We start from the raw sequence: 11,236 nt of genomic DNA, 5'->3' as shown, positions 1-11,236 counted from the left end.
GATTTGTTAAAAAAAAGAAGTATATTGAGACCCCATTGGTCCTGTCATCTTTACCACTGAACAGCAGAACCAGTGGCCTTGGTAACTGACTGACATTCACATATGTCACGTTCACCCTCTGGAGGCTGGGGGCATTTTATACAGTTTACAAAAAAAATGTAAATTCACCTTTTAAAGTCTTTTGCATATGACACACCCCCACGTGTTCTACATCAAACATTCCAGAACAATCTCATCTCTATTCAATGAGGCTCAGTTGTCCTGGTGCCGTGTTCTCTGCTCTCTGACTGACAGGCTGCTAATGAGCCTCCCCTGTGAGGTGGGAGGTCCTTTGTGATTTACTGAGTGTTTATTGGTTGTATTTTTCCCAAAATTTTGACAGACAAACGGATTGACCAATCACGGTGAAGGTTTCGTGTGTCGCGTTCTTTCCGCGCCGCGTCCCCCGACACGTCGCCCCTCCGTTCCTCTGTGTGTCAGAGGGGGAGACGGGAGGAAGGAGGAGCAGGAGGAAACCCGACTGATTCATCCACGAGTTAAACTGATTTCTGCTCCTTATTTTCGCGGAGAAATAATGGTTTTAAAAACGGAGTGTTAAACCGTACTGCCGCGGTTTGACACTCGGTTTGAGTGTAAAAACTTCAACAAACACCGGAAGTAAACAAAGTTGCGTTAATTGCGTTAAAATATTTTAGTGCGTTAACGCGGCCAAATTAATCGCATAGATTAACACGTTAACGCTGACAGCCCTAATACAAAGTAAAAGTTACTAAGTTATTGACTACTTAAAGTTTGTTATTCACTGTTCTGCTTGATCTCACAGGACCGATTCCTAGCAGACTACTCTATATTTTGTATCTACTGGCTCTTTAGCACTCATTTATTGTGAATGAAAAGTGCTCCATAAATAAAATGCATTATAAGTATTGCATGTTGTTAGATAACCCAGAACATAATGTTGGTTTCTCTTGAACACAGGAAGTAGAGGATGAAGCTCTGACATCACTCCTCATCCTCACGTGATGTATCCACTAAACGAGGGCCGGCGTTACATCATCTTTATGATGAGTCAGAAAACAATCAAATATATATATCAAAATATAAATAAATATAAAAATATATACAAAATAAATATCAATAAAATATATAAATATATGGTTTAATCTGTGATTCGTTTTCAGATCTCAGGTATGACGCTGCAGCATCCAATCAAATAACTGATTAACAAAAAAGTGGGCGTGTCTTGCATTAAAAGTAAAACACTTCCTGGAAGCCCTTCCCCCTCCTCAGGTAACGACCACTTACCTTCGGGACGGAGAGGACAAGAAACTTGAGATGTAAACCAGTTAAAAAAAGAAAGTGCTTTTTTCAATTTAAGATTTTATTGCAATTTATTCCTTTACAGTTACGAATAGTATAAAAAAAAACAGACCTGGACACACACACACACACACAGAACCTAAAAGCGGTCGTCTCCTCCTCTTCTTCTTCTTCTTCCTCTGTGTCCGTCGAGCGTCGTCTCTGAGGACATCAGCAGCGTCTCGTCCGCAGGTAAAAAAACATGGCCGCTTTATTCCTGTACGGCGAAACTGGACCAAATAAAGGAGAAAACAAAAAAGACGGCTTGAGGGACAAAGGGGGCGGGGCCACACACGGGGGCGGGGCATCACGCTCGCTCTACGACGCGAGGGTTTAGAAACCGGAGTCAGAGTTCCTTCTGGAAGCCGCGTGCGCCGGCGAGCTCCTCGACCTACGAGTCGTCTTCGCCGTTGACGCTTTCGATGTCGTCGTCGTCGTCCACGTGCTCCCCTTCCTCCTCCTCGTCATCGTCCTCTTCCTCCTCATCGTCGTCTTGACTCTTCGCCTGCAGGTCGAAGAGGAGAATTTATTGTCGCGTCTCTGACTCTCGATACAGATGTTATTTAAATCGCCACGCCTATAAGAAAATATAAAAAAATACCATGATCAACGTCCGAGGGAACACATTAAAATAAAGATTTAAAAACAATTCAAACCCCAAAAGATAAATTAAAAAATGTCTTTAAAAGAATTTCAGAAATGTTCCGCTTGTTATTTCACTTTAAATGATTAAATATCTGATTACTTTATTGTAAAAAGCGGCGGGGTCCTCCAGCAGCTCGTCTTCATCCTCCTCGTCTTCGTCGGAGTCGTTCAGCTCGCGCTCCCTCTTGGCCGCGTCCTCCTTCTTGCTGCTGGCGTGCGGCGGCGAGGTCACCTCTCCAGGCTCCGCCTTCAGCCCCTTAGCTGCACACAGACACGGAGTCAGAGGCTCCGCCCCGTCGTGAAACACGCCTCGTCGTCGTGGCGACCGCCTCCTACCCGACTTCTTGCCGTGGTCCTTCTCCATGCGCTCCAGGCTTTTCAGCAGGTCGTCCACTTTGCTCTTGATGTGGCTCAACTCCCTCTTGATGCTCTGCAGCTCGTCCACTTTCACTGGGGGGGGGGGGGGGGCGGATTAAACGAGTCAGCAAATAAAGATATTCAAATGACAGCAATACGATGAAATAAATACAATCACACAGGGGAGAGAGAGAGAGAGAGAGAGGAGAGAGAGAGAGAGAGACATGGAACATGCTCTGGCATAAAGAGGTAACTCTTACTGGTCTTGGAGGAGGAGGAGGTCCTCTGGCCGCTCTTGGAGGAAGAGGAGAAGCTGCTCTTCGTCCTCCGGCTGCTGCTCCCTCCTCCGCTCATGCTGACCCGCGGGCGCTTCGACGGGATGACGGCGCGCGACAAGGGCGGCGGAGGAGGCGGAGCCGGGACGCGGGACGGGTACGAGTACATCCTGGGACCAGAGAACAGAGAGCGTCAAGTCGGTGTGGTGAGGGAACCAGCAGGTGAGGGTGAAGTCTCAGGTGAAGTCTCAGGTGAGGTCTCAGGTGAGGTCTCAGGTGAGGTCTCAGGTGAGGTCTCAGGTGAGGTCTCAGGTGAGGTCTCAGGTGAGGTCTCAGGTGAAGTCTCAGGTGAGGTCTCAGGTGAGGTCTCAGGTGAGGTCTCAGGTGAGGTCTCAGGTGAAGTCTCAGGTGAAGTCTCAGGTGAAGTCTCAGGTGAGGTCTCAGGTGAGGTCTCAGGTGAGGTCTCAGGTGAAGTCTCAGGTGAGGTCTCAGGTGAGGTCTCAGGTGAAGTCTCAGGTGAGGTCTCAGGTGAGGTCTCAGGTGAGGTCTCAGGTGAGGTCTCAGGTGAGGTCTCAGGTGAGGTCTCAGGTGAGGTCTCAGGTGAGGTCTCAGGTGAGGTCTCAGAGACATTCAGGACCTTTACTCACCGGTCGTAATAATCTCTCTGGAAGTCGTAGTCGAGTTCAAACGAGGAACTGCTGCTAAGAGAAAAAAGAAGAGGCCGTATATGTGTGTGTATATATATTTATATTAATATATACTTTTATATTATAATATTTATATTATTATATTTAAATACATGTATAAATATATATATATAAATGTATATATAAATATATATATAACTAAATGTATATATATAAATATATTTAGATCTATATATATATATCTCTCCATATGGGGAATGTTCTGGCGTGGACTCACCTGTACATGTCTCCGGCCGAGCGCTTGGTGGTTTTTGACCGGTGTGGTTTGGGTTCTCCAGCCAGGTTGATGTCTGGGGAGAAAACGAGACACAGGTACGTTGACGTCATTTCTGGATCCTTAACTTCTCTAGTAATGTAAAAAATAAAAAAAAGACGCCATCCTCACCGAGCACTTGTCCCACGATCATCCTGCCGTCCTCCGAGCCGACGGCGGTGCGGGCGTTGCGCTCGTTGGCGAACTGCACGAAGGCGAAGCCCTTGTGCACGGAGCAGCCCACGATCTTGCCGTACTTGGCGAAGATGGCCTCCACGTCCGCCTTGGTGACCAGCAGCGTGTTCAGGTTGCCGATGAACACCCGCGAGTTGAGGGAGCGCGGGTCCGTCTTGTTGGTGATGTTGCTGGCCATCAGGCTGGCGGCGGTGGGCGAGCGACTGAGCGGGGAGAACAAGCCACATTTATAATAATGTCTCATGTACTAGCAGACCAATCAAACAGGAAGTCACAATGACACGTCAAAGGATTCACTTTAGTCCATACCAACAGAAAGTTATTAACATCTTATTTGTATTAGTTGTTAAGTCCATTGGTTCTTTTATACAACATTTAAAAAGTGAATCAGGAAGAAACTGATTGTTCATGTCACTCAGCAGGAGCAGATGCCCTCCTTTAGCTGTAATGCTAAATAAAGACCACTAGGGGGCAGTGTTCACCTTTACCACAATGCAGTATGACAGCTGCTGCATTTCCACAGAAACAAACACATCGCAATGTTATTTAATGTCGAACCCGTTATAAGGGCCTGGATGTTCATATATGATAATTGTTTCTCCTATTTTTTATATTATTTCTAACAAAAAGATAAAGGCGTGAGAGCATGTGAACTTTATTTGGTGATCTTTTTGAAAGTATTTCACGTGCATAAAAAAAGGAAGCAGTGATTATAACATTGTGCGTTGTAAATATTTGTTACGTTTTATAGATTTAGTGAAATCTTTGTTGTGAATTGGATCGGCTTGTCATTTTAATAAATCAAGTACCCGGAGAAAAGGCTTGTGGACGGACTAAAGGGAGGACGAGAAGCCCAGTGCATTGTGGGAACTCAATAGGAAAACAGTAACGACGTCATCAATAACCCCGCAGTCCAACATTCATCACTCACTCCATAGCGCCGGTGAGCTGCTGCTGCTGCCGTCGTCCGCCTGACACTCTGGGCTGGGGTCAGTTTGGACTGCCGGCGACCTTTGACCCCTCGAGATTTATACTGAGGCGACAGAAAACACACCTCAGTCAAGCCGAGCAGGGTTATCGGGCACCGCGTCGCACCTGGCTGCCGCGCAGACAGGAGTTTAGTGGCTCTTAAAAAAATAAAAAAATAATACCTTTTAAATAAATCCAATTACATTTGGCCACTTTGGGACAACAACCGGACCCCAATGCTCGTTTAAAAAGCAACGAAAGGCTATAAAAACAGAAGCAGCTGGACGTGAGACAACACTGTACACGTCCACGTTTAACAGAAAATAAACCTGAACCATTACAATCACCGACCGGACAGAAACTTGGATTTTGTCGGCACTGGTTCGTGTCAACGGATGTAAATAGACCTTAAAATTATAATTCATGCGAAACATCTATAACGTAGTTTCTAATTTTAACAACATTACAGGAGGTGTCACATTTTACAATCAGCTGTAGTGACTTGAGATCGAATAAGCAACCAAACTCATATTTATTCAAACACCAGTTTAATTGTAATTACCAGGATAAGTTTTATTGACAGTGAAAGTATGTGTGCGTCTACATTACTAGATGGAGAATATGACACGGTAATGTAAGTACCATCAACATTATATATCTAGCGTGTCAACATTTAAAGGTACTTGAAGTACAAGAGTATATGAGTAAGCAGTGATGTGATTGGACCTCCGTGTATTTGGGGTTTATTCGTTCGTTCCTCCTCATGTAAACACGACTTATCGGCGTGAGTCTCTAAGGTAAAGACTCATGTGTGTGAACCTGCGGCCTGGGGGAGTTGGTAAACAAACAGCCGTAATACTCATTCAGACCAATAAACGTTTAATTAATATGTGTATTTGTAACGTTATGCAAAACAACGGAAGCCCCGGACAGTCAAAAAACAACCGTCCGCCAAAAAGGAAGGACGAAAAAAAAAAAAACGTGCACAATCTACTCCACAAAAAAAACAAAAAGACAACCAGGAATCCCGGAGATAAAATGTTTTACCCCCAAAACCATCCACAACACAGCAGCCTGGAGCCGGACAGCGCCACCACCAGGCTCCAGTGTGAAGCACAGGGCCCCCTGTGTTAGCATCGGGAGCTCAGAACCGGCTAGCAAACCACCAAACGGCAAAAGCATTACAAAAAAATAATACAGATCAGATCGGTTCTTCCGACTGCAAAAAAACAAAAAGGCGAACAATTCTTAATAAATATGTGGTCGATAATCTGTAATCGATCGCGGATCAGCGCAAAGTTACGACTGTGAAAAAACCCCAAAACAACGACCGCTGTGACGCGGTTAGCTCGAGCTAACGCTAAGCTAAGAGGCGGAGACGGGGCGTCTTTAAACAATAAAAGCTACAAAAACAAAGACACAAAAAACGTGCAAAACTGGATGAAAACGTCACCAAGTAGCATCCAACCCGTCGTGTTTCTTTAAAAAAAATTAAATCTTAAAAACACACACAACCAGCGCTTGTAACGCGCGTGTCAGAGTGAGCTAAACTAAGCTAGGCTAGCTCGATAGGACGTTACGTTCTGTCCATTTGCAAAATAGGAGAAGAGAAGAAGAAAAAAAAGCATCTTAGAGGAAAAACTCCTCGGAAAAAAAGAGAAAAGGAGAGTTAAAAAGTCAAAATAAAAAATAAAAAACGTCTGGGGACAAAATACTCACCACGACCGTTACGAGTAAAATGTCTTGGTGTTGTCGGTAAAATGTGTAACTGTGGGCCGTCTCCGTCTCCCCCCCTTGGAGCGCGAGCGAGCTTTCTTCTAACCACCCAGCTGAGTTACGTCACCGGCCATGGCGCAGTACTCAACACGGGTAGCTTGTTTTGGATCACCGTGCAGTCTCGGGAGGGCGGTGTTAGTCGTGGAGCGTTCGTTTTAGCTGCGCTTTTTGATCCCGGTGTGACCCGGTGATTAAAACACGCGCTCACCTAATATGTCCGCTCCCAGCGAAAGGTATGCTCCTTGATTGTTTTTAAATTAGCTTTTTCAACTTGTATTTTTTTACATTTTTTAATCAAAAAAACATAATATGAGTAATGATTGTAATTTATGCTCAAAACACTTCTTATTTTATGGTTTCTGTTCGCTCTGCAGGAATAAAAATCTATATTAAAATGTTGATTTTAATTATTACGAATATTATGGCACCTGTATTTCTCTTTAAATAATGAGTGCCATATTTAATATATTATAACGCAGCTATTTGAAAGAGATTAATCATAATATTCATTAATTATTTTGGTGCGATTGTTGTGGAAAAACTCATGCATATACTATTTTTAATAACGTGAGTTAACAAATCAATCCCGAGCGAGTCACATTTGCAGCTATTATTAAGAAGAATTTATTCACCACCCAAACTACCTGTATATACTACCTGTGTATATTCACTGAAAGTCTTTAATACAGGTTTGTCTCCGGAATATAAAGAAAAATAAACTGTGGATGGCACAAAGAGAAATAAAAAAAACTGCTTGTGATGAATTGGTAACATAATTGTCCAATTAATGTAAACAAAAAATATATTTTTAAGATTTCAATAATGTACTTTTGGAAAGAAAGTACATCAAGCGACATGTCACTGATGTGTTACCACGGACCACCAGGAGGGGGCGCGGTTTCAATACACATGAATGAACGGGGACGCTGGTGATATTTACCTCCGCTCCATGTTTACCAAACAAGAAGTCCGAGCCCTCAAAGTCCGAATGCATGGTGACCTAAACAAGACGATACCTCAAGAGTAAATAAGACAATAAATAGAGTAAACAAGATAATGAATAAAGAGTAAATAAGACTATAAATAGAGTAAACAAGACGATAAATAAAGAGTAAATAAGACAATAAAGAGAGTAAACAAGACGATACATAAAGAGTCAACAAGACAATAAATAAAGAGTAAATAAGACGATAAATAAAGAGTAAATAAGACAATAAATAAAGGGTCAATAAGACGATAAATAGAGTAAATAAGACAATAAATAAAGAGTAATTAAGACGATAAATAGAGTAAATAAGACAAAAAATAGAGTAAATAAGACAATAAATGAAGAGTAAATAAGACAATAAATAGAGGGTCAATAAGACGATAAATAAAGAGTAAATAAGACAATAAATAAAGATTAAATAAGACAATAAATAGAGTAAATAAGACAATAAATAAAGAGTAATTAAGACGATAAATAGAGTAAATAAGACAAAAAATAGAGTAAATAAGACAATAAATGAAGAGTAAATAAGACAATAAATAGATTAAATAAGACAATACATAGAGTAAATAAGACAATAAATAAAGAGTAAATAAGACAATAAATAAAGGGTAAATAAGATGATAAATAAAGAGTAAATAAGACAATAAATAAAGAGTAAATACGACAATAAATAGAGTAAATAAGACAATAAATAGAGTAAATAAGACAATAAATAAAGAGTAAATAAGACAATAAATAAAGATCTATCTAGCTATCCATCCGTCCATTTCTCTATCTCTCCATCTCTCCATCTCTCTATCTATCCCTCTATCCATATATCTATCTATCCATCCATCTCTCCATCTCTCTATCTATCCATCTATCAATCCGTTCATCTCTCTATCTCTCCATCTCTCCATCTCTTCATCTCTCCATCTCTCCATCTCTTCATCTCTCCATCTCTCTATCTCTCTATCTCTCTATCCCTCTATCTGAACGTGGCCAAGACCAGAGAGATGGTGGTGGACTTCAGGAGGAAGGCGACAGCTCCTACACCTCTGAGTGTCCTGGGAGTGGACGTGGACATGGTGGAGGAGTACAAGTACCTGGGCGTCTCCATCGACAGCCGACTGAACTGGAAGGCCAACATCAACGCTGTGTACAAGAAGGGGATGAGTCGACTCTTTTTCCTGAGAAAGCTTCGATCCTTCAACGTGTGCAGCAAGATGCTGGAGTTATTCTACCAGTCAGTTGTGGCCAGTGTGCTGCACTTTGCCATTGTCTGCTGGGGGAGCAGCATCGGAGCCGGTGACACCAGCCGTCTTAACAAACTGGTTAGGAAGGCTGGCTCCATCATCGGCTGCCAGCTGGAGCACCTGGAACAGGTGGTGGAGAGGAGGACGTTGAAGAAACTGGTGTCCATATTGGACAACCCGGACCACCCTCTCCACCACCTCCTACAGGGACAGAGGAGTACTTTCTCCAGACGTCTCCTCACGCTCCGCTGCCACAAGGAGAGATACAGGAGAACATTCCTGCCGACGGCTATGAGGCTCTACAACAGTTCACCTCTTGCCAGATCACCCTAACCCTTCTTATATTTTGTGTTTTGTTTTTTTATTCTTGTGTGTTGCTGCTACTGCCTCGACAAATTTCCCCTTGGGGATTAATAAAGTATATATCTATCTATCTATCTATCTATCTCTCTCTCTCTCTCTCTTTATATATATATCTATAACTATATAGATATAGATATATATATTATGAGCTCTGTGTATTTCAACACATGGAGAGTGGATTGAAGCCATGACGGCATCAGGCATCAGTTATTACAGATAACCCATGAAGGGTTTCTTTAATAACTGATGTTTATGGAGCAGTTATATGCTTAATTTAAAACAACTTACGGTTTCTGTGTTGTGATACTTCTCTAAGTTTCCTCTAACTGTTTCTACTAAAACGTGACATGTGCATAACGGTTGTATTCACTAACATGAGGCGGACACGGTTCAGCCTGCAGTGATACATGATTACAAGTCAAGAGGACAAAGACAAGCAGCAGCAGGTAGCATCATCTTTATCATCATTTAAATGTTTTGAGTCATTTTGAATTGATAATTAAATATGTTCTGATCCAGAGGACCTGCAGAAGGTCAGAGGTCAAACAAGACAACGTGAGTGTGATGCAGGAGGAGGATGAACCTCCCCCAAGATCTGGCAACCAAGAACGTGTGAGGCCAGTGGTGGAGAGTACCAACAACTATGAGGTATTTGTGAGTATTTATATGTGTCTGATACTTTATATCTCCAAATACTTTACTTTATACTTCACTTTGCAGGTTTGGATAAATAATACCTCTTAATAATAAATCAAATGATCTGCATCGCATCCTCAGTTTACGAAGACTTTTTAAAAAAAGAACATTTAAAAAAAGAAGGTTTTCGTGCGTGTGCGCGCGCAGCAGGCTGTGTCCGGTGCCGTGACGGTGGGAGGCACACACCGCGCGCAGCCGGCGCGAGGCGAAGAACTCGGAACCGGCTGTGAGCGACACGACTGTGACCAGGTGAGCACCGCGACGCCCACCACACCTTTCAATGCGCACGGCGGTGACGTCACCGGCACTTCAGGTGACACATGGACACCTAGAGCTCTGCGTGCGCATCTTTTAATGCGGATTCTCTGTTGTTACTGGTCGGGTATATACGTATATAACCCTAACCCTATATATATATATATACCATGCATTGTTTTCTCCACTGGATGGTAGACACGTCATCATGTTTTCTCTACTTGAAGGACACCTAGACACTTTATTTATAATAAAATATTGAAATATTGTGAGCGCATCTTCTACTTTTAGTGATGCAAAGGATCTGAGTACTTCTTCCAGCATTTGCCTATTTCTGTGCAGAACAAAGGAGGTACACACATTTTATAACATAATAATACCAAAAACCAAAGACAAATGGCAGTTAATTAAAAACACCACATGACGACAACTCAGCTCTGAGGGAAAAGTTGGAGTTAACGAATCTCTTCTGATTCTGTAATCTCGTTACACCCTCCTTTTTCTAAACCAGCTGCTGGAGACACCGGTGGAGACAACATTTTATTTTGTTGAGTCAATTTGATGATTTGGATGATCACAACCCATTACTGCAACTCCCTGCGGAGGCCACAAAGAGGATCTAATTCATCCAATTAAACATTCAAAGTCACCGAGGGACTCTGGTCATGTGGGACGTGTTCCTGTCGGGCGAGAAGCTAACAGCCGCCACATCCCATGTCGTGCTGGTTGGACCCGTGTTCATGGCGATGCAATGCTCCGTCGATCGGGTTTCATCTGTTCGGAGCTCATTTTGTTTGCTTCATAAATATTATTCCTGGCTGAGAGGTCGCTTCTCTCTCTCTCTCTCTCAACACCCGAGGGTGACACGACCCGCTCGCGAGTAGCAGAGGTAACCGTTTCCACATTATTTCTGGAGCGCATTAACTGCGGGCAAATGTCGTGAATAATTTGGTAAATTATTTCAAGTCCCAGAACTTCAGTTGTTGGCCCAGAGCGGTGGTTGTTTGGACCTCAGCGGGTCACAGTGAAGACGTGGAGGTACCTCTACACGATGATCACCAACAGATTCCTGCTTCCTGCTCGTGGTTATTCTCACAATACTGGAAGAGAAAACAACTGTATTGTAGAGATGTGCCTGTGTGTGTATGTATGTGTGTGTG

The 11,236-nt window shown here is 42.8% G+C and overlaps 1 protein-coding gene across 3 annotated transcripts; it reads right to left on the bottom strand.

Moving 5' to 3' along the window:
- Positions 1-1,353: 1,353 nt before the first annotated feature.
- On the bottom strand, positions 1,354-6,564 carry LOC130190974 (heterogeneous nuclear ribonucleoprotein C-like). 3 transcript variants are annotated; one of them, XM_056410638.1, is made up of 9 exons: positions 6,480-6,564; positions 4,723-4,824; positions 3,729-3,994; positions 3,561-3,633; positions 3,284-3,337; positions 2,622-2,806; positions 2,341-2,454; positions 2,105-2,265; positions 1,354-1,864 (listed from the first exon to the last, which is right to left on the bottom strand). In XM_056410638.1, the coding sequence occupies exons 2-9, from the start codon at positions 4,725-4,727 to the stop codon at positions 1,751-1,753; spliced, it is 972 nt and encodes a 323-aa protein (XP_056266613.1). In that variant the 5' UTR covers positions 4,728-4,824; positions 6,480-6,564; the 3' UTR covers positions 1,354-1,750. The 3 variants fall into 3 exon arrangements, with proteins under 3 accessions (XP_056266613.1, XP_056266615.1, XP_056266616.1); XM_056410640.1 differs by having other exon boundaries at positions 3,284-3,334; XM_056410641.1 differs by having other exon boundaries at positions 1,847-1,936.
- Between the last annotated feature and the right edge of the window lie 4,672 nt (positions 6,565-11,236).

Source organism: Pseudoliparis swirei, unplaced genomic scaffold, assembly GCF_029220125.1.
Source record: "Pseudoliparis swirei isolate HS2019 ecotype Mariana Trench unplaced genomic scaffold, NWPU_hadal_v1 hadal_25, whole genome shotgun sequence".
Taxonomy (NCBI): Eukaryota; Metazoa; Chordata; class Actinopteri; order Perciformes; family Liparidae; genus Pseudoliparis; species Pseudoliparis swirei.
This window is presented reverse-complemented; position numbering and strand designations above follow the sequence as displayed.